At 31.0% G+C, this 24817-nt stretch overlaps 3 protein-coding genes across 3 annotated transcripts; 1 reads left to right on the top strand and 2 right to left on the bottom strand.

The window, feature by feature from the left end:
* Window positions 1-1242: 1242 nt before the first annotated feature.
* LOC106775377 (vesicle-associated protein 4-2) lies at window positions 1243-4239 on the top strand. The gene is made up of 7 exons (XM_014662495.2): window positions 1243-1602; window positions 2048-2118; window positions 2376-2457; window positions 2559-2671; window positions 2884-2961; window positions 3681-3800; window positions 3902-4239. The coding sequence occupies exons 1-7, from the start codon at window positions 1416-1418 to the stop codon at window positions 3962-3964; spliced, it is 714 nt and encodes a 237-aa protein (XP_014517981.1). The 5' UTR covers window positions 1243-1415; the 3' UTR covers window positions 3965-4239.
* A 2144-nt stretch (window positions 4240-6383) lies between these two features.
* Window positions 6384-8425, bottom strand: LOC106774427. The gene has a single exon (XM_014661420.2). It carries the CDS (start codon window positions 8249-8251, stop codon window positions 6578-6580), a length of 1674 nt encoding a protein of 557 aa, XP_014516906.1. The 5' UTR covers window positions 8252-8425; the 3' UTR covers window positions 6384-6577.
* A 6497-nt stretch (window positions 8426-14922) lies between these two features.
* LOC106775476 (external alternative NAD(P)H-ubiquinone oxidoreductase B2, mitochondrial) lies at window positions 14923-20480 on the bottom strand. Its single transcript, XM_014662602.2, has 10 exons — window positions 20168-20480; window positions 19479-19731; window positions 17890-18096; window positions 17438-17688; window positions 16735-16957; window positions 16495-16599; window positions 15981-16253; window positions 15766-15887; window positions 15514-15633; window positions 14923-15413 (listed from the first exon to the last, which is right to left on the bottom strand). The coding sequence occupies exons 1-10, from the start codon at window positions 20257-20259 to the stop codon at window positions 15326-15328; spliced, it is 1734 nt and encodes a 577-aa protein (XP_014518088.1). The 5' UTR covers window positions 20260-20480; the 3' UTR covers window positions 14923-15325.
* Window positions 20481-24817: the final 4337 nt, after the last annotated feature.

Here is a 24817-nt window from a genome sequence, read left to right as displayed (position 1 = left end):
GCTTATTTATTAATTACTTATTTTTATACCCTCAATTTCATCATTTATACCTATCTCTATGTATAAATGTTACATATAATCAATATATATATATATATATATACCTGAAGTTGTTTATATTTACATATTCCCAGTTTCTTCCCAGTTTATGAAACTTTACTCTGTAAATTGTAGAAGTTTTTGTCAATATTTGCCACTACGGACATGAATCCGTTTAGCAATTTTTTGACTCTCCAAATCCTAATCATTTTACAGAAATTGTAAACATAGACTTTTTATGCAAAAACTATGAAAACACAAATTTGATTTTTCCCTTGAAAAGTTGTAAAAATTAATTCGCAAATAGACACAAAATGATAAGATGTTTATACAACGGGCTTTCACATAGTTGTTTACAAAAGTTAGTTGATAACAGCAGTTTTTGTTCAAAACTGGAAAACTAGAACTGAAAAGTTTTGGAAGTTAGTGAACAAGATATTATTTGATGAAATTAACTAATGAAATAATCTATATATATGTAAAATAACATCAAAGAATATGTTTGTGTTTGTTACTGGATATCTTGAATGGCCTTTCATGTTGCAGTTTGAGACATTTATTTTTGTTAAGATTAACATGTACAGTCAAGTTTATAATAAATTCATTTTTTTTTGAAGAGGGAAAAAAATTATTACGATTATTGAGAAATATAACCAAACTTCATCAAAAAATAATACTGTAAAAAAATTAATAGTATTACTTTTTAAATAATGTATAAAAAATAAAATAAAAATCACGAAAAAGACCGTCACTCCTAAAAAAGGTGAAAAGTCGGAATGAAGAAAAGAAGAAAGAAAAAATGGGGAAAGTGGATAGCATGGATTAAGAACAGAGTTGCGTTGTTAGAATTAGTTGGCTTTTCCACCATGAACACCGCAATCGTGGGACCCTCCACTAAAAACTCAACCTTTGATCAACCAAAACCTTTGTCTTTTACGAGGACAAACAAACCCTACATCCAACGCAGTAAAGAAACGATACTATAGGAGTAATTTTAAAAAAGCTTAAATTTTTACATGTCTTTTGATTTTTCTTGTTTATGTTCGCCAGAATCTCAATAATATATATTAGTTTTTCCAAATCATATTATAAGTTCTTCTAGAAAAATTCTAATACATTAAAAAAACAATTCCGTCTACATAATCTGCTTGCACTTGGTATGACGAGTCTAACATCTCGTATAAAAAATCTTAATTTACAGATTTCGTATTCTAGTATCGAACATAAAAGAAATATTTAAAATGATAAAGTAAAATGTTTGTGTTTTGGTCTAAGGATTTAGGGAGAGGGTCAACGACGACGTTTACTATATTGTTGCAGAGGAAGGTGGTGATTATATTGTGAATGCTTTTGGTTTGGGAGTTAAGTCGGAAGACATGGCGATAGGTGAAGAAAGACAAGAATCACAATCACAATCAGAAGGAAAAGTTTGGAATTTGTTGAAGCTTCCCTTTCGCCATTCAACTGCTTCAACCTCCAATTCCGTTTCTTCCCTTGCCAGATCTCTCCTCCCCACACGACGTCGTCTCAAGCTCGATCCTTCCAACAAGCTCTACTTCCCTTGTATGCATCTTTTTCCGTGTCTGTTTCTATGAGCTGCAATCAATACTTTGCTTGTCATCTCCTGTTTTTCAATTGCTATTCGACTAGGTGGGATTAAATTCATTGTTCCAAAATTTGAATTTTGTTTTTGGATATTGATAATCACTTGTTTTTAGTAGTTTTGTATCTTCCTAATTGTGTATTGTTCCCTTGATTACTAATTATACTTGTATGACAAAATGTAGATACAGTATTTTAGATATTTTTTAATATCAACTATCAGCATAATCATTTAAAACAAGTCTTGTTCTTTTGTTTACCGAGATACAATTCTATTTTAGGTTAAAAAACATCACAGAATAGCAATTCTGAAGTTTTGTCCTTGTACAAATCTATATGATTGCTTGACAGAGTCATTCTTTGTGTTATTCCATTTGTTCCTTCAATTGTTTGTTGTCCCGTGTAGATGAACCGGGCAAGCAGGCTAAGAGTGCCATCAGGATTAAAAACACCAGCAAATCCAATGTAGCTTTCAAGGTAACTTACACTCAGATAAAAAATATGCACCTCTTTTGCTATGCTTTTGTTTTGCTTATTGATGTTACTGAGGCAATTTCATCGAGCCTTCCAATCAACTGTGAACTGTCTATTGTGTTGAATATTACTTTGTTGCAAGAGTAGTTCATCTGTAATTCTGAATAAATGCAAGAATTTTCAATTTTTTATCTCTGATTTTGTAACCGTCTATTCTGATAATACTTTATGTTCTTGTTCAACTTATTGTGTATACATAGTTTCAAACAAATGCACCCAAGAGCTGTTTCATGCGCCCTCCAGGGGGCATACTAACACCTGGCGAGAGTATAGTAGCGATTGGTAATAATATATGTTTCATTTCTTCATGTTCTTTCCCTTCTGTGGAGCATAAAATTGTTTAGAATGCCATGTTATCTCACTAATCAATATTTATTTGCTAGTGTTCAAGTTTGTAGAGCCTCCACAGAATAATGAAAAGCCAGAAAAAACTGGACTCAAATTTAAAATCATGAGCATGAAGGTCAAAGGATCAATTGATTATGTACCTGAAATGGTTAGTTTCTTTGTCATCAGTACAAACTTTCGCTCGTCTCCATTTCTAATGGTTGGATTGTTTCTCTCTCCCTAGTCCCTCTCCCATCTTTCGTACACACTATGGAATCTGGACACGATAAAAATAAGTTCTGTTGTATGTGCTCGGATTTTGTCATTATATATCAACCACTATAGTTTTGAATCATGGGTGTTTGCTCATTCTCTAAACAGTTTGGTGAGCTGAAGGATCAAGTAACAGTCGAGCAGATTTTGCAGGTTGTTTTTCTGGATCCAGAGCGTAATAGCCCTGTAAGTGCTGAAATTTAAGTTTTTCACTTCTACTTTGGCTATATTCTCTTACTACATTAGAACTTAAAAGTACAATTAAATGTGAATAAATTATTCCGGATAAGAGTTAATCTTGTTGATTTTAAGAGCACAAGTGTTGTGTTAATGTTGCTTAAGAAAGTTTCAAAAAGATCCCACTGTCATAAAACTAATAAGGTTACAGATGTGAAGGTTCACTTCCTAAGGACTCCAAAGAAAAAAAGATGATGAATTCAAGTTAATAAAACAAGAGCACAAGATAAAAAAGACAACATAAAATGGCAGAAGCATAGATGAACATAAGAAGATAACTTCAAATAAAGAAACAAAGACGAAAAAGAAAAGAGGTGAGAAGAAGCATGCCATTTTGGGTATGGACTAATCCAAAATAAGAGGATTTGAACTTTGACCTATGATGCATAGATAGATACGATTTATTGGATATGGCAATGAGATTATTCTAAAAATAACAGGTTATGATATGTACAATATACGTGTTATAATAAAAACTAGTATACAAAATTCTATGATCTTCCTTTCTTCCTCTCCTTTTATTTCTATCCCACCAAAACACACTATTTTTGAGACAGGAGCTACTCTTTTTTAGTAAAATGTATTTTCTTAGTTTGATGTAATGTTTATAAGCTTTCTATGTATGACATATATATTTACTAATTGCTTGCGTATTGTTGTCTTTTAAGGCTTTGGAAAAACTAAGGCTTCAGCTAGCTGAGGCTAATGCTGCAGCTGAGGCACGTAAGAGAGCCCCAGAAGATGCAGGTCCTAGGATTCTCGGAGAAGGGCTTGTTATAGACGAATGGGTGAGCATGTTTGCTTAATGAGTTAATTCGAAAAGTTACCTTGCAATATGCCACTTTTTGACAGATGCTTCATATATCTATATCTCTGATTTTGTTTCCAGAAAGAGAGGAGGGAAAGATACCTGGCAAAGCAGCAGAGTGAAATGGTAATGGACTCTATATAGAGAAGTTTGAGTAGGAATTTGCGTTACCGTGGGGAAGATGACATGACTTTAGGGAAACAATTATATGTAATCACAAACGTTTGGCTTAGAGAAGATTCATGTGGGTGAATGGCTAGTGTGAAGTTTTCTTTTTCGAAAAACCTATAATTGGAAGAGACCATCCTCTGTATTTATATGCACACAACACAAGGGTCAGTGTCATTGGCTTTTCCGGAACGATATTTTGACGGATTGAAGTAAAATGACAGTTTCTGTAAGATGGATGTTTTGCTGTCTTGACACGGATCATGTTATATAAGACAGAAAACTTTAAATGTAATGCTATACGGTTAAGAATTAAATTTTAAATTTTACAAATTGGTTTCAATCCTTCAAATGTGATATATACATATTGAAAGTAAAATTAGATATTAATGGATAAATTGATAGTAACTTGATAGCAAATAAAATATGTCTAATAAAAAACAAATATTGTTATGATAGGTTTTAACCTAATCTTTATATTATGTTAAAAAAAAATTTTAAACTTAATTTAATCTCAGATTGTAATCATTTATATACTTTTTATCTAGATATAAACATAAAAGATTATAGTTACCTGTGATCCTTTAGAAGAAACTTTTTAAAATGTCTGTCTTTAATAGTTGTGATATAAATTATGTTTATAGTAGCCAAATTAACAGTAGGAGTTACCACGTTTTCATAGAAACTCGATTCATCAATTATAAAATATATTTTAACAGTTCTTGAATTAATTATGATGTAAATTACTCTTTTGAATTGAAACAACACAACGAAAACTAGTTTTAGTTAAGGATAGTTTTATAGGAAAGAAATTTATAAAATTATAGGGTTGTGAAAATGAAACAAGGGGTATAATGGGCCAAATGTAAAGTGAAACAGAAAAGGACAAGCCGAACCAAACAAGGGGTATAATGGGCCAAACCCGTAGAATAAAAATAACGTTTTTCTTTTTATTATGTGACTCTTTTTTTTTAATGTTTGTGGTTGTGGAGCAAATTCAGTATCCCTGTTATATCCATTATTTTAATAACATCACTTCTAATTTATTATGTTTGTTTGTTTAACATTTCAGTAATCTAAAACAATCCCATGAACAATTATAAGAGTCTCATAATTCATTAGGATCTATTCTTTTATTTTTTTTTATAATAAATAAATAAATAAAATATCGTTAATAATAAGATCAATAGAATAAAATAATATTAAAGTAAAATATTGTTTTTTTTTTCAGTTAAATATTTTTTTTACACTTTTTTCTATTTATTTTTTTTCCTTTCTACTAAAAGGAAGTTTACAGTAAAAAAAGGCATAAGAAGATGCAAGAAGGGAGGAGTTTGACTAATGAAAGGTGTGAATGAATTGAATAGAGCCCCAAAGATGGTGCAAAGAAAAACGTATGCAATCATAATTAAACTGTTTTATTGAAAATGACTTTACCCGTTAATTGTTCTTATTTTCGCTTTAGCGTTTGGAACAAGCCAAAACAATAACTTAAAAATACTCACCGAACTTAAAGCCAAATTTTTTTATGTCATCAAGTGGGTCACACCTACCACAATGCACAGTTCTTCAACCGTCAAATTCTTTTAGATATATTACAGCACAACATCGAAAGAAAGTTTCAGACATTCAACAAACACAATGAATGAAATCATTCATTGGAGATGAGATCTTGGAAATTGGAAGAAACATGGGTTTTCTGTGCCTTCCTCAACCCAATACTATACTACCTTTCTTCATCCACATTTTCACATGTTCTCCATTAATTAGTCCTCTTGCATTTGTTGCATATACATGGTATAATAAATGCCACCCAACACTCTTTTCAGCAATCACAACACAGGCAAGAAGCTTGCTGTTTCCTCCGCTCCTTCAAAGAATCCAAGAGCATTTACAAACTTCCACTTTCAAAATGTTAGTATTTTCTATAACTCTAGAACCTAATAGGGGTTAATTAAAAAAAAAAAAGGCATAAACAGAAAGAGAAGGATGTAGGTTCATTTTGTTGTCTTATCTGAAAGATACCAGGCAACGAGCATGCAAAGAATTGGCGTGTTGTACTTTCTCAATTACCATAAGGAAACTGCAGCAGTGTAAAAGACAAACTACCTAAGAGACAAAATAATAAAGATGGGAAAAACTTTATCTATCACTATCTCTTTTCACATAATGCCATATAGAGAAGACCAAGATAGACACCACTCACATGCTCCTCTTCAAGGATTAACGTCTTTCTCATCTCATCACACACCTTTCACTTGTTATAATATTTTTAGAACACAAACTACTGAAATAACTATGACTAGTAGTTAAGTTCTTAAGTTCTCAACTGTCAAACTAGTAATCAGAAAACAACGGCATGATGGGGAAGAAAACTCAGCTTCTGCAACAAATATATCTACAACAAATATATCCTGTTATCACTATTTTTTTTGTTACAATCTCAATAAGAATGATGGGCTCTTGTCAATGGGAAAGAATATGAAATAAAGCTGAGAAGAAATTGAGACTAGGAAATCAAATTAGCAGCACTTGGAAAACAATTATGGTGAAAATTTACAGTTAAAAAAGTGAAAATCAAAATTACATTCAAGAGTGCCAGATTCCACTCAACATACTGCGGAACCGGTTTGTGGATAGCTTCCTGACGAGCCTCTTGGCATCGGAAGAAACCTCAGCTTCTGCAAGCCTCTCTATGTTTTTGGCATACCCGGAACTCACAATTTTCTTCCTGCCACTGTTGCAGCTTGTTAGTGACATCAAGATAGAGATCAACAACTTTTTATTACCAGAATTTCCCTCCCCTGGATCCAGCAATTGCAGAAGAAGGGTAATGTTTTGGTCATCCTGCACAAACCTCTTCCTATTTTTAGCCACCGTAACCATGCCAGAGAGTGCCTCTGCTGCCATTTCACGAACTTCAAACGATTCCGCATTTAGAAACTTCACAAGCTCGGCCATGAAGCCGGCATCACCTAGTGCCTTCTTGGCCTCCTCCGATGCTTCACACAATCTAAACGCTACCTTCAGCCCCAACTCTTGAATCGATACCTCCCCATTTCGAACATAATACATCAACTGATCCACAAAGCCATAACTCAGCAAAAGACTAACACAACTGGACGAAGAAAAACACAAATTCTCAATAGCCCTCATCACAACCTCTCTTGTTTTAGACGAGCACGTCCACAATGGATCCAAAACACGCAGAAGAACACGAACGCCTCCTTCTCTAACCACCATCTGCCTAACCAACTCATCACCAGAGGCAATGTTTTGAATCAACTCAATAGAACTAACTTGAACTATTTCATCCCTAGACCTCACAAGCTTCACAAACGTGGAAACCACACCCTCCTCAACCATAAACCTCTTGATTTCCTCAACCCCACAAAGATTCCGCAACACCCCACAAGCAGGACCAATCAATTCTCCTTTACACTCTCCGCTCTCACAAATCCTCAACAAGACTGTTACACCTCCATGAGCTGAAACACTCCAAGCATTATCCGAATTCTCAGTCAGTCTACACAAACATCTCACAGCAGCAATCTTTCCCCCTTCACTCCCACATTCCAAAATCCGAATTAAAGGACCAATAACTCCAGCACCAACCAAAACCCCTTTATAATAATCAAAACCCGCAACAACAGAAACAACCTTGGCCGCCTCCTCAACAATCTCAACCTCATCACAACCCAGAAAATCCACCAACAAGTGAACAAACTCAGAAGCCTCAACAACCAATTTCACATACTTATCATCCTCCACAACAACTTCATGCAGGTTAATCAACGCTTGCTTCCTGATACCCAAATCACCAACCTTCATTCGAGTCATTAAATCCCTTAAGTAGAACCTCATGTCATCTTTGCAAGCTCCAAAACCAGGCCGTGAAACCACAACAGCGTAGCCATGCATCGACACACGCTTCTTGAATATCTCTGATAGCTTCTTCACGTGCGCTTCCAACTTCCCCAAAGTCACGTCTAAGTCGCTCTGCATCAAGAGCTTCCCGCTGTAGGATAGATCCAAGCACCGCCTCGCCAGCTCGTGGCACTCATCCACCGTGCCTGTTACCTCCGGGATCTCGCTTGACAGTGAAGTGGAGTCGCCGGCGACGAATGCCGAACAGAGCTCCTCCAGCCTACTCCGAATTAGTTGCCACTTTCCGGCGAAGACTCTGATGGAGAGAGAGAGGGAGATAAGGGAAGAGATGAGCGTGATAACCCGCCGGTGACCGGAGCCGGCGGTGTCAGCCATTTTAGTTCTCAAAGCAAACTCATTTGGTTTCGTGCGTTGGAATTTCACAGTAACGATGTCGGAAGAGAGAGAATGTAGTATGGTTCTGACTTCAGATCTAAACTTATCCTTAGATTGCAGTTCACAGAAAGTTGGACTCTTCTCTGTTTATTTACTGGAATACCCTTTTGGGCTACTCTCTGAACTGTCTTTTCTTCCTTTTTCTTGAAATTTTTTTTTTCTTTTTTCTTCTTCTCACTCTCTATATAATGTCTTGATTTGGTGCTTCAGGTGAATTTGTCTTAACGTATCTGGTTACTGAAAAAATTAGGACATACGGATCAGCAAAAAGATAAGAAAATTACTTCATTAAAAAATCTGAGCTTTACAATTTTTAATTGTTTTATAACATCACATAACGTAGTAGTATGCAATTTTATAATAAAGCAGAAAATTAAGATAAATAATTTATTCTTTTAGTTATTGAATTTACAGGACTAAGCCACATTAGTATTTATCTTTTATAATTGCAAAATGGACTTTTTTTTTTCTAGTAAGTATCTTCTGCATGCCTGTGGAAGTTATTACTTAACGGTTATTTAAGTAAGAGCAGAAGTTATCAGTTTACTGCTACTTTTCTGTAAATACCATAGCAGGAGTCATACTTTGCAGCTACTCTCATTGCACCGAGCAGTAACCAAATTAACCTTTTTCTTTTTCTTACTTTTCATGATCCTTCAGAAAATTGGGATCTCGGGTTAGGGAGAGTAATAGTAATCCTAATGCATGATCTCGATATGGACCCAGAAGTTGTATTTTGAAGCATTTATTCGTATATCTATTAAAGCAACACAACTTCTATGGTATTCAGTTTTATGAATTTACAGTCAAAATTAGTATGAAGAACGTGCTTTTTGCATCAGAATGAAAACTAGTGGTTTTACTTTTACCTTTTTAACACGAAGAACATGATTTGTTGACAGCAGAACATGTTTCCAAAGTCAGATGTATTTGTCATCTAACTAGCTTGTCTTGAATTCATGATTTTGTTCGTTTTTCTGAGACAACGGCAGTGTGACTTCTCCGATATCTTTAAAATCAAATAAAAGAAGCTATGTATCTTTCTTTAGCCTTGTGGAAGTTATTAGCGAAAGGATTTACTAGCTTTCTATCAACTACAGAGTTTAAATATATGTCAGACTTATGATTGAAGTCAAACTCAAACATTTACAATTTAGAACAACGTGTTGTATTTATTCAATTCAAAACATTGATAACTAAATTGATATACTTAAAAAAATGGACCTAGTTTGCTAGTGGTCCAACTATATCCAGTGCATAGTTTCTGCAATTGCATGAAATAAATCATCAGCATCTTAAATATAGCTTTTACTGCATTGTGATAATAAATTTGTGGAGAAAACAGACCAACTGCTAATCAAATGGAGGAAACTGGAATGAAGGATTAGAACAGTGTTTGAATTATAGTTGAGAGAGAGAGAGGGTGTGAAGTGTGAATTAATTAATAAAATAAAGGAAAATGATATTTTAACAATATTTTTTGACACTATTTTGACACTGCACACGTGTCAAAATATGGTTGAACGATTTCAAATTAAAAAAGTTTAGATAAAGGTATATTTAAAAGAAAAAAACTAAATTTTTTTTTTAATTTGAAATCATCCAACCACATCTTGACACGCGTGCAGTGTCAAAAGAATATCATTTTTCTAAAATAAACAGAATAGATGGAAATGCAGATGGACCACAGTGTAATAAGGACATAGGTTTGATTTGGAAAGCAAAAGGCAAAGAAGAAGGGGGAGCTTTCAATGGCCTTGGAATGGGAAAGACACGACCACACTGCACACACCCCACCATGTGAAACAATATCCTTTAGCCTTTGTATTTGCCTTCAGCCACCACTGACCTTTCACATTCAAAGTGGAAGTGACCCTCATAACTAATTACCAAAAGTAACTCTCTTTTCCTAACCTTTTTGTAGCTTGCAAACGGATTCCAACCCCCACCCAACAACATTAAGCAATCAAATTTCAACCCTTTGATCAGCTCCAAATACGAACTCAGATAAAATCAAATGATGCTTACATCTAAAAAAGTGTGCATGTTTTCAAGAGACAAAGGGGGTGTTGGTTCACGAGAGAGCACGAGAAGAAGGTCCAAACGGCTCAAAACAAACAAAAAAGGGTAAATTAAAAGCTGCCCATGTCATTATAATCCCGAAAAAGCACCAAGATATTGACCAACCATCCCCCACTAACAAAATCTTCCTTTGCAACAAAATTAAGAGGTAAAGAAGCATTGGTACGTGACAAATGGGAAACTAGTAATAGGTAAAAATAGAAACAATAAACAGACGGTGATTTTGGTGCAGAGTTTCAGCACTGTCAAAGGATAAAATTGTGATATGATGTAATGCAACTAGAATACTGCATATAGTATTCTTTATACCAGAACTTCGGTTTAGCAGGTCTAAATTACTAAAAGCTATTCGTTTGGTATTGTAGAAAGGCACTGTGCTAGTAGGGTCCTGCTGGTTGAGTGGGGGAAAACAACTCATTGGAAAATACATGTTGTTGCTGCCCATGCAACATAATTGCAATTTCAGTTCTGCACATGCCTCAATTCGAGGGCCAGGAACCCCATTTCTTCCATATATGTCAATTTATCTTAGAACAAAGTGGAACCCTTTGCTCTAATCTCATATCTTCGTTCATTTGTGCTCTACTTTGCCTAAGTTACTTTACATCATGATCAATACATCTATCTACCTAATAATTCATTTTTAGTTCCCTAAGGCTTTCTCCCACTTTTCAATGGATTATGTTTTGCAAGATCAACCAGTAATAATAATCATTGATCATCATTTTCAATTTCAATTTCAATTTCACTGTTGAACCTAAACAAAAGATAATTACTGTCTAACCCTTCTACACGTTAGTGAAGAAGAACAATGTGCTATTCTGTTTCTTTTCCACTCATGCTAGGTGCAGAATCTCATTAGATTATATGCAAAAAGCAGAGCATTGAAGTGAAATTCAAGAAAGCAGAGAAAGTTGAAAATACCTTAGCTTTGAAGAGAAAATATCCTGTGCTCTTCAACTCAGTGGAGGGGTAACCTATATGAAAAAATGGGAAATAACATTACTATTATAGATTGATTACTGTGTTTTTTTGTAGTGTTAATTCAGTAAAATAAATTACGCAATCATTCCAATGTTATATACAAATTGGTCAATTATTATCACAGCTAATTATTTTTTTGTTCAAGCAATCAAACATGACTTGAATACCAAAACATTGAACATGAGGCACGTGGATTGGTAATTAATGCAGATATATTGGTTTTAAAGTGCTTAAACCTGTCATTAGTATGTTCCTTCCTAATGCTATGGAACAAAAGACACTAGTTCAGATCTGAGAATCAGCACGTTATCACCTCGATGTGATGTATTAAAGGAGTTAAATCACAATCAATTCCTGCTTCTTATGGACCCATATAATTGACGAAACCTAAAAACCAAAAAAGGTGAATACGAAACTGACCCCTCAAAGTATCAGTGCTGGACTATTGCTTCTGTAATCTAATCACTTTCACATCAACCCTAATACAATTCACTTAGAAAATTTGTATCTTTCATCTCCAAAAACACCCTAATACGTTTTTCAAATTTAAACAGCCTTCACTTCCATTGTCCTGATTATTGGTACAGAAAATTTATATTTTTTCAGTTTTTGTTCATTTAACCACTTGCCAGGTAAATTTCTGACATATATATGTATGCAGGAATGAAGCAATCATGATTTCCATGAATCATGATTTCCATGAATCAGAAGGAGAAATATTTACAGTGTGAGTAGAACATAAGTGTAGACACATGCATCAAACCCCAATGCCTATTCACCAGTTTGACTTATGCAGATGATAATTAATGGTTATGGACCAGTTGCAGTGCTTGATATTAAAACTTATACCATCAGAAAACGATGTGTCTCTGTGGATGATGCATGGATCCTGCATAACCCAAATATCATACAGTTATTATTAGTTGGAAATTTGAATAAGACGGTTTGCCAAACCTTTGATTACCTCTCATAATGCGCCAAATAGTGTTATCTACAGGGAGGAGTGTGCTTGTTGATAGATAGTTGATTACAGCAAGATTAAATACTAAGCATGCATCTGGTGGTAACAACCATTTTTAGTTTAAAATACCATTAAAGTAATTAAATTATTACAAATTACCTGATGAACTGAGCTCATAAATGCGGTACCGGATTCAGGTCATCATTGTATGGAAAGTGGTTGATTAAAACAGTGAACAGAGGACCAATGCATCCATGATCACTTGAAAATGCTCAACATGGCTGATTTTTTTTCTCCTATATAGTATATTTCTTTTTTTTATGTACATGAATACCATAGTTTTATAACAAATTAAAATTGGATGATCAGAAAACTAAATTAAATTCTAACTTCTTATTTCAATGACTTAAAAACCGAATTATATTTTTGTTTTTTTAATGATTTTTGTGAAAATATATATTAAAAATCTTAAATCATTTTCAAAAATGTTCAAAGCTAAAACGGTTTTTGAAAACCTATTTTAACGGTTTTTAAAAACTGATTAACATATTGTTTTAAATTTTATTTTTTAATTTAAATATTAATAAATAAATCATTTATTTTAAAAATTTAATACTACATTTTTACATTTAAATTTTTTTAAATTACTTTTATCATAAAATTTAAAAGTATTTAATTTATTTTAATATAAATTAATAATATTATAATAAATATTATAACAATATTGAAATAAACTAAATATTTTTTAAATTTTGTAATAAAAATAATATAAAAAGTTTAATAAATTCAAAAAAGTTATATTAAAATATTAAAATAAGTTAATTATTTATTAAAATTTAAATTAAAAAACAAAATTTTAAAAAGATATGCTGAAGGATTTTCTAAAACCCTTTAATATTTTTTTAAATTTTTATTTTTAAATTAAAATTAATAAATAATAAATTTATTTTAATATGTTAATATGATTTAATATCTCATAATATATTAAATCGAATTATATCCTATTATTTATCCATATAAATATTGGTTATAGTGAGAAAAAAAATCCAACATGACTAGAGTTTTCTACATGAGCAAGTTTCTGAAAAATATAGTGCTCTATAGATATGAATTGCATTTTAAGTTTAATAAATTATTTTTTAATTAATTTGAGGTTTATATTTTAAAAAGAAAATGTGAATATTGCCTTTTTCACTCTACTTTTCATAAAAGTGCTAATTATTTTTTAGTGTTTATAAATTTGTTATTTTTATTTTACTTATTTCAATATTTTAACTTATTTTCTATAATTTTTTTTTATTACATGATAACAATATTTACTGATATGATATTTTTTATAACATCATTATTTATATTGAGCTGACTTTTCTTAGGACTTGAGATGTAATCATATTATTATGTGATGATGTCATTCTCTAGTACAAAGAGAAGTTTCAAAGAGAAGTTTTGCCATTACACAAGGAATATGTGTATAATAAAACATATTCTACGGACTTCACTATAAAATAAAGCACTTATTCAATAAAGGTAAATTGCATTAAGCTCAATTTGATTTCTTGAATACAGTTGACTGTGTTTAAAATATAAAATCTATCAAATTATTTCATTGGTAAAATGTCATGTATTTTATGTGATGTTCAATATATTCTAAATAAGGAAAGTTGTGTTTTTGTTGTTTAAAAAAAATCATATTCTATCATTTTTTTGTTACATTTTTAATATACCCACCAATACTTTCTAGGTTTTTATTGTTTTAAAATTAAATTAGAGATAAGTTGATAGCAAGATATGAAAAATATACAAAGTATCTTCTGAGACTAGTTAAAATTTGTACAACAAAAAGTATTTGAATAAAAAATGGGAAAAAGAATGATGAGTTAACCAAAATTCCCGCAACAAGGCCAGAAGAGCAATGGGTCATGCGTTTCAGAATTTTCTTTTGGGCTGACCAATAAAAAGCTTGACCAAATCAAAATTTTCTCTTTCTTTTTAGGGTTTGTGCTCTTTTCTGTTTTCTTGACTTAGACAAGTCACCACCCACCATTTCCCCAAAGGAAAATAAAATTTTAACACCATTTTTTAACACTATTTTGATACTGCACACGTGTCAAAATGTGGTTGGACGATTTCAAATTAAAAAATAAACTTTGATTTTTTTCTTCCAAATATACCCCTGTCTCAACTTTTTTAATTTGAAATCGTTCAATCACATCTTGACACGTGTGCAGTGTCAAAATAGTGTCAAAAAATAATGTTAAAATATCATTCTCCTTCCCCAAAATATTGTTTTCCTATACAAATATTCGATTTATTCTTATCTCACATTAATTAAAAATAAAAATAACTCACAATATATAAGAAAATATAAACCTTATTAATGTTAACTGAAATTGATTCAAATTTAAAATATATTTTTTAATATTCCTTTTCAAAGTCTTAAATAATAATAATAATAATAATAAAATAAAAGACAGACACTAGTCATGGATTACATATGCTACTCGAGTCCCTTCGAAAAATAATAACTGAAATGGATTACATATGTTTTTTTAAATTTTTTCTAAAAGGAAACTTCTGCAAGATGTAATAAAAATGACACTTACATAATTTGCCAAGTACCAAAATTTCAACCAAGTTGCCAGCAATTAGCTACCAAATTGGACAAATGGAAAAAGAACAAAGTTAATTATGAAAACTGGAAATATTGAGTATTGAAAGAACAGCACCTAAGATCTCTCAAAAGAAACTTCATCAGCAAAATTCGGAAACCAACTAATGCAACGACTATGATACCAAAAACAGGGGAGTATTCAACCTTGAGTTTCCAAATGGTGAGCGTGTCTCAGATGTTCGAGTTCGACAGTGAGTGAATCTTCTTACTTATTCAAAGAATTAATGGAATTGAAAACAAATTTCAGTAAATGAAATTCATGATCAACGAGCTCTGCCACGTTGCCAATGCAAGACTCTGAAAGCAATGAGTTCCCTCATATGCTACTCGAGTCCCTTCCAAAAATAAAACGTCTTGTCCAGTCTGAAACTACCAATGCTTTTGTGCGCCAGCTTACTTGCTTGCTGTTCAAGGGATTGGTTGAATCTAAATAACTTGCAAATAATAATGTCCCAAAATTGAGGCAACTTTCGTGAATATCAAAATGGTAAAGGAGCACGGTACCTTGCATAGACAGAATACCACAGCCATTGACTGCTATGACCAATTGAAACCCAATCTCCAGGAAGCTGAGCTGCTGTCTTCTCTCCTCCCAAAGGAGCGAATTGACCCAAATGCTTGTACCTTGGGTAGGAAAGGAAAACGTGCTAATGAGTAAAATATTGATAAATGGAAAACCCTGACACCTGAATCAATGTAAACATAATTGCGCAAACGGTGGGAGCTTGGGAGTTAGTTTGATCATGTTTTTTGTACCTAAAGGGTTTGAACCGATGGCGACCTTCTCCCCTGAATCTGAGAGGACCTTCTGGATTTTTTTCACACTCTTCCATGCGGTTAAAACATGTGGCTAGGTAAGTGCCTTGCTGAGATGCAACCTGTCGTGAACTTTCACAAGTTTAATGACGTATCACTGAGAAACATGCAACTTATAGTGTTGTAAATACCGCAAGCAAATATAAGACATGAACCTGGGCTGTAGCAGGAAGAAATTTCATTTGAGAATCCACTTTGGAAAGTGCTGTTGTAAGTTCTTCGATATTCAATTCAATTGAATCCTTTTTATCATCCCCCTTGACATCCTTCAATAAATCGGAAATGTTGCGCATCTGTTTATTCTTCAGATATAGCTCAACCTGAGGGTATCTTTCACTGATGTCTTTCATGGCCTCTTGAAATTCTTTAACCGTCAGTGTTCCTGAATTGTCTTTGTCAGCCTTCTTAAAGATCGCCGTAATATCATCCTGAAATGGCCATAATAAAATCATGTTTAACAGACAGGTAACACACGAATAACTGAGTAACTGCTGATTAAGCAAAAAGTGCAATTTGTTTTTATTTCATAGAAAATATAATTTACAACAACAAACAGAGCACAGAAACTGCAGAAATAAAAACAAGGCAAAAAATTTGCATTTTTGATGCTCCAAATGTCAATGGATAATAATTATGTGATGGAAAAAATAGTGTGTTTGTATAAATTACCATGACTTTTCGCTGGTTTATCGTAGCACAATCACCGAGCGCATAGACATTGTTGCACCCTTCAACTCTCAACCATTCGTCAGTAGCTAGAGCACGCCTACTAGCCTGTTCACAAGAGATAATGCTGAGGCAAATGATTGCAAGTTTTCTATACTGAATGATAGATTCAAACTACAAAAGAAACATGACTCGGAACTATGAATTAGCACGGATACAATGTACAATTTCTCAATAACACACCTGGCCGATTTGAGTCATAAAATCTTTAATAAATGGACGAGTGCCGATACCAGTTGACCAGACTGCCATTCCATACGGTATTGTCTTAATCTCTCCACCACTTTTCAGTTCTTTGGTGGAAATTTCTTTCTCAGATACCTTAACAACCATGGATCCTGTTTTCACATCAATCCCATCTCTTCGAAACTTGTCTTCAGCAAAAGCAGTGATTCTCTTGTCAAACCTATGAGAATAGCAATGGAACATATCAAGTGTTAAAAACTAAATGTCAAGATTAAGACATTAGTACTCCTTCCACATAAGTATAAGTAGCATTTATATGTTGTATGTAGATTGGTTATATGTGTAGACTTGTACACGTGTCTTTAACTTTCAAAATTACTACGCTATTTACCATAATACCATGTGCACGTGGGACAGTAAGAAAATTTGTTTAGTTTGGTTATAAACGATGCATGGTCCAATTCCTACAGCTAAAACTTTCAATCCATTACTCCTCATTTGCTGAACCATGAAATAATGGTTTTGAGCAGCTAAATTGTGCAGAAAGCTTTCAACAAAACAAAGCCATCAAATATGCGCGGCTAAAAATCATGTAATACTTTTGAATGCCTACTCACAAAAGTAGCAAACTCTATGACTAGACAGTGTATCAGAAGTTCTTAATAATAAGCAAAAAAAACGGTTAACATCATATCCTTACATGCCCAAAATATGATCTGCGGCCTCCAGAAGAGTAATTTTAACCAAATCTTTTATCCCAGGATATAAACGGACCAAATCCTCATTGACAAAATCATGAAGTGAGGCTGCAAACTCCACTCCAGTTGGTCCACCTCCAACAATAGCAAAATGCAGAATTCTCTTCTTCTCATCTTCACTTACATCGGGCAAATTTGCTCTCTCGAAGCAGTCAATAACTGTTCTTCTAATCTTTTGAGCATCTTCAACTTCCTGCACTCATAAATAAGATATTCAAATCCAAAACCATGTAAAAAAAACACAGAATGCAGTGAACCCTTTAGTCACCGTGCATGATAACAACAACGGATTTGATTCCTTACCTCTTTCACCTGACTATTTTTATTAACAAGTTTTTCTCAATATGCTGTATACTATAAAATATGATAGAAGTAATAAAAAAAATGAAATTACCTTCAAAAAATGGCAATTCTCCATAACTCCTGGAGTATTAAATGTGTTGACATTAGCGCCCACGCCGATTATTAAGTAGTCATAATCCACCGCGAATTCTTCTTTTCCATTCAAATTATTGTTCAAACTTGATCGGCAGTAAACTTTCTTATTTTCTGCATCAATCTTGAAACATTCGGCTTCACTGAATTGTACATCCACCTTTTTCTGCTCAAAAGAAAACAAGAAAAAGCCATAGTCGGTTGTGGCCCTGGTCTCAAGAATCTTCTATAAAGCTAGTGAAAAACACGACATAAAGAAAATTGATTAACTGGAAATCAAATTACCAGAATCCGCATCTCCTAACAGTAACCGGTGAAAAACTAACATCGTCGTGGAGTTCATTATGAACTACACTCGTTATTGTACACAACAGAAACCGATTAGAGAGGAATGGTATTCTCCGGACAACAATGAAGGTAAACCATACAATCAAGTTATGCAACCAGACACCAGTTTCATGACACTTACAGATTTTGAAAAAGAAAACTCAATACATCACTAAAAAAAAAAATATTTTTCATTTAAAAATTATAATATTTGGACTGTTTGACTTTGTCCCTGTTACACATAAAGAAAGCTTGAAAATCATTGAAATTGGCTTTACTGTTGCCAATGAGCATTTATCGTAAATGTCACTTTTTAAGAGTTTAAATATATTAAGATTCAAATTTAAATATTTTTAATTAAGTACCAATTAATTTTTTTTATATATGTCTTTATTTATTATTAAATTATTATATTTTTAATTAAAATTTTATTGTTTACTCTATTAATTAACTAAAATAATTGTTATTTTATCTTATTATTACTTTTTTTAGATCTATTAAAAAAAATATGATGTTTTATTTGTCTTGAATAACAAAAATAATATTATTAATAATGATATTGGGACAATCATTTTACCGTTAATTGATTTATATCAATAAAATCAATTAATAAAAATAAATAAATTACAGAACTTAATAAAAAAATATAAAAGTTTAAAATATTACATTCAATAATAAATAAATACTCACATCTATCATAAATTTAAAAATTAATTAATAATATCTTAAATAGAATATCATTAAATCATTTTATTCTTATCAATTTGACCAAAATTATATACTTTATTTATCATGAAAAATTTAGAAAAAGGTAGAAGAAAACATCAGGGATAAAAAATACAAACAATTGAAAAATGTAAGCTAGAAAAAAAAATGCACACTATTACTACATTTTGTACCGCGTATAAGTAAAGCATATAAATATGCGGCCGGAAGAATGCTACTTTAGTAATTTACTTATAATTTATTTTATAATCGTTTAAAATTTCTTAAAACTTATATAATAAATATTATTTAAAAAATAAATAAAAATATATTTTGACACGTTGTCCAAAAAAAACCGCTATAAACTAAAATACTATTATATTTTATAAGTGTTTTTTTTTTAATAGTGCGTTTGAATAAAAGACAGATACATTAACACATAGTTTCGAATTATTATTTCTGAAAAAAACTAAGACGAAACAGTAAATAAAATGACATGGTCTTTTAAATCATCACCTTCTTAAAAATATTGCGGATGGGTTCAACAATGCTGCGCGCTTCAACTGTGCCGCAGGTAACGCTAGGCAGCAAAGGAGTGAAAGCAAAGTAGTTCCGCGGCGAAACTACTTGAACCTCGTATTTCGGATTATTGAGATTCTTCAAGAAACTTGTGGCTGCCCAGCCAGTTCCCAGAACCACCACTTTTTTCTTCTCGGTAATTATCTCCTCAGGTGCAACACTCTCACCATAAGCCAACAGACCACCACCACTGCATCAACCATTCACATCAATGTTTATAAACATATGTATACACACACACACACACACACACACATATATATATATATATATATATATATATATATATATATGTATGTATTACGGTTTACATTCAACTTGCAAATTAATCCGAAGGAATCCCGTAAAATTGCGTGAGTAGAACAGAGTTGCCTTATAAGATTCAACTAGTAAAAGTGAACAGCTAATGTTTCTGACATTTCAATATCGAAAAATATGTTTCATATTTACTGCAATGCAGGGATCTAGCCTTTTAAGTTCTTAAAACAAAAGGAAAGTGTGAAATTCGCTGTAAAGAAATGGTAGTATGAAAGTAGCACGATCACAACACAACAGTTACTGAGTGATGAAAAAATTAATAGCGAAAAAATAGATTAATAAAGAAGTTAAATAATATCACTGTATACCTTACGGCGGTGCAAATCAGCACAAGCTTAAAACGCGACTGCTTTTCACGGAAAGCGCTAGAGAGACGCTGCAAGAAAGAGACGCTAGACATTTTTTTTTTTTCGCAACAAGAAATGCGTGTCCAAAACTGCGGGAAAAGAAGAAAGAGAGGGCGATGAAAGACGAGAGCCAAGAAAACGGGAATGCGTTTTTAGGGCTACGAAGATGGTGTCATGACGGTTTCATACGTTTGTGCTGAGATTTGTCAGATTTGCCCTTTTCTTTGACTTGGCGGACAAGTTTAGACAGCGGGAATGCGAATCACGACTCCGTGTTTATTTTATTTCTTTAATAGAGAAAAAGAATTTGACGCGTCCGTACTAATGGGGAAACTTGGTTTGGTGGAGTAGCGTGCCCTTCAGATCCGCCTGATTAAAGTGGAGGCAGATCTGATCATTCCATGTTTATTGAATGTTTGATAAAGAAAAGAAAATAAGTACATAAAAATAGTTAGAATTATTTAATCATTTGTACTTAATATAATAATAATAAATATATATATTATTCTTAATGTGATAATAATAAATTAAATATATATTGAAATATTAAAGCCTTGGTATTTAAATATTAAATAATATTATACATAGTTTTAGGAATCTAGACGTTAGGTTAGGAAGAAGGAAGTTAGCATATTCGCATCAAAGAAGTGACCTAAAAATGTGGTTGAGACGAGTGCAGTGTTTGACCTAAAATCTGTTAACCAAACTGTCCTTAATAAATGGAGGCGGTAAAAGCTACAAAATTGGAGAATGGCTATTGACCAAAATTGTTATTTATTTCTAATTTCTAGAAGAAAGTCTATTTTTTTTAATGTCTGGCGGAGTAGAATCTCCATACTGACCACATAATATTTGACAAATCATAAGTTGGGGATTAATAGAGAGGTATACAGGGCTTCTTTCTCACTAATATTGCATAAAAGATAACATTAGATCATAGGTTTCTGATATGGCTTACCATTAATCAAAGTGTGAATGGTATAGCGTTTCAACAGTGGCAAAGGATTAGGCTAAATGTAAGTCTGGTGTTGATTTATTAATTAATTCGCTATAAGCGAGATAGTTATGGAATTAAGTGAGCAAAAATGCAAGAGTTTTTACCCCCTGTTATAGAGTTTGTGTAATTTTTTTTTGTGTTTAATGAATCATGAGTTGTCTTGAGGTTTTAAATAATTTAGATATTTGTTCATTTGAAATTGAGAATGATTATAGATTGTGATATGATTGTGAATGTGGATGATAGAAGAATTTTAATGAGAAGTTCTTATATTGATCATGCATAGTATATGTATTAATTATAGGAATTCTTGGGATTATCTTGACATTTATGAGAAATATGAGGTATGTCATGAAAAATGGTAAAAAAATTTTGGATAATGATATTTAGAAAACAATTTTTTGACAACATTTGAACATTGATTATGTGTCAATTTGTGATTGGTAAAAATTATTCCACAATTAATAATAATAGTCATAAACATTATTGTGGAATAATTTTTTCCCAATCACAGATTGACACATAATCAATGTTCAAATGTAGTCAAAAAAATATTGTCTAAGTATCATTATCCAAAAATTTTAGTCTAGTGATTGTTTATTGATCATATATATTTTATGGATTAATCTTGTGTGTGGTATTTGGATGGTTGGATTCTTAAAACGTGATGTATCTAAATAATTAAATTTATAATCAATATTTTAGATGTCTAAGACTTGTTTAATTTATTCAGTGTTTCAAGTAAATTGTATACATGTTATTTAGTAAAATCAGTTTATTTATCTTTGAGTCTTACTTTTCACTTTTCTTTTTTGTTTATTATAATCATTTAGATGATATAAGCAAATAAAAAATTATAGGTGGAACAAATGTTCAGTGATGGTAATGAAGGCAAAGGCTGCTTTTAATTTCTCTGTGTGTTCTTGTCTTTTGATATTACATTTTAGTTTCAGATGTAATAGAACTCTTTATAATAATATTAAAACTATTAAAATTGGAATGCTGGATTATTTTAAATAGAGAAAAGATAAAGAGAGAAACTGAATAACCAACAAAGGAAAAGAGAAATAAGGAAGGAAAATGGGCTACACAAAATCCTATACTAAATAAGGATACAGGGAGAAAACAGGGGTGCAAGAAACAAACAATAGCCTAATAATTAAACACTTTCCAAACCCGTTACTTCACTTTTTTTTTATTACTGGTTACTGTTATACTCAAGTAATTTTCTAACAAGTTTTCAAATAAAAATATATCACGCATTACATATTTAAAATTAGTGAATAAAAATTATTTATTCTTAAAATGTGTTAAGGGAAATCAAAATTGGCTATTAGTGAAATTTATACATTAATTTTCATTTAAAATGATTAAATGGGCATTTCTTTGGCTGATTGAAATTTGACAGCATCTATTTCAATTCAAATATTTTATACGTAATATTTACTTAATTCAAATATTTTATAAGGAATATTTACTTGATATGTTTGTTTCAACTCAATTGAATCTAAACATGTATCATTTTAAATAATAACACACTCAACAACACCAGATTCAACTATTATAATATAATCGAAAATTAAATCTGTACAACATAAAAAATAATTCAAAATATTTTAAATTTTAAAAATTTATCTAAATTTTCATCGATTTTTTTAGCTTTTTTATCATTCATAATAAATATATTAATAAAAGATAAATTGTTACTTGTATAATTATATATTTTTAATTTTTTAATAAGTTAATATTGTAACAATATTTTTCTTATATAGGATTATTCCTTTTTTTTTTATCAAAATCAACGTAGATGTTAAAACCAAAAGTACAAAATCTTTTATCATAAGCAATACACAATAAAGAAGTAGACTGCGTCCTTTTTTGACAGTGGAGTTTGGTTTTGATGGTGAAAAACTTTGTGGGGAGTAAAAACAAAAGTCTGGAAACAGAGACAAAAATATTAAGACAAAAATCTTAATTAAGTCTTAAGTTACTGTATATTTAAATAATTTTAATTGAGTCATGTTTTCTACTTAAGTAAAATATATAAGTCTATTATCCTACCTTTAATTATAACTCTAAACTCATTTTTATTCACAATCCTTCGAGTTTTTAGGTTTTCAATTATTTCCATTGAACACTTTTTCGATTTTTTTTTTTCAATTTCATTCTACATTTGTTCTGTTGTTAAACTCCATAATTAGTGACAGAATTTGGAAAAAAATAAATTAGGAATGTCAAATTAATTTATATATATATATATATATATATATATATATATATATAAATTGTTTTATATAAATTTTCTGAATTCTTTTATTTAAACCATTAGTGATTCACTTATGTATTTTTCAATTTCTAATTTTTTCAATTCATTGAATTCAGGCAACAACGTTATTTTAATTTTTTATCAATTCAAGATTATTCAACTAATTCTTTATGTCTAGCGGAATTCTTAATTCTACCCAAATACATCTATAAAATTTTATAAATTACAAAATCTTTAAATTATAAATTTAGATTTATACTAATTTGGAGAAAAAATATAATTAGAGTTCATGTCAATTTCATAAGAGAATTCCTAAAATCATGATCAAGATTTATACTAATTTGGGAAAAACATTATAAAAGAAGAATCATAAATCTAACATATATAAATCATTATAAAATACTACTCTTGATTCAAGAGAAATAATATGATAATGTCTTTTTTAATCTTGGTTTCTCAATCTATCTTTTTACATTTTTTTATTAGCAAGGAACTCTATAGCAAGAGACATAATCCTAACTTTTTTTATTAATTAATGTCTATAAAATTGGTTTTTATTTTACTTTTTAAACAATAATAATAAATAAATAGTATAAATGAATAAAATAGTGAGACCGTTAAAAAATTTATGAACCTTAATATTGAATAATATAATAACATATAAATATAATTTAAAAAAAAATATAAAAATTAATATTAAAAAAATTTGGAAGAGCCGTGACTCTTATGTCACAATGACGAAGTTTTGCCAGTATTTCTAATTATTTGATAGTCTCATCTAATATTCTCTTTATTTTTGTTTATCCTCTTCATATAATAATAAAAACCACGTATTATGTTAGAACCTAAAGTTAAAGCTAGGTCGTTTAATATTGATAGAGTATAATTAAACAAATTTACTGACGAACATAACAACTACATCACTTAATTCGATAATATAAATTTTTAAATACTTAATAAAAAATATTTAATAGAAATCCATTGAAAATACTAAAATTTATCTATGACTAGAAATTTAATAAAATCGTTTATTTATTTAAAAATTAAAATTTTATTATTCTCTATATAATTTAAAACTAAAAGAATTAAACACGTCCTCTACTTCCAATATTGTCAAAATACAGATGATACAATCAAGGATGAATCATCATAATATAAAAATAATGGAAAATAAATTTGATATATTTGTTTTAAATAATTAAAATCCAATATTAATTATATGCAGTAAAACATAACACGATTAAGAAAATTATAGTACTATTAGTTCACATAAAATATATTTATATTTTTAAATATTTAAATACAATAAAATACTGTTTATTTATCGTCTATTTGCCTAAAATTTGTG

This window comes from Vigna radiata, chromosome 10 (assembly GCF_000741045.1).
Source record: "Vigna radiata var. radiata cultivar VC1973A chromosome 10, Vradiata_ver6, whole genome shotgun sequence".
NCBI lineage: Eukaryota > Viridiplantae > Streptophyta > Magnoliopsida > Fabales > Fabaceae > Vigna > Vigna radiata.
The sequence above is the reverse complement of the archived record's forward strand: the minus strand, read 5'-3'. Positions and strand labels throughout refer to the sequence as shown.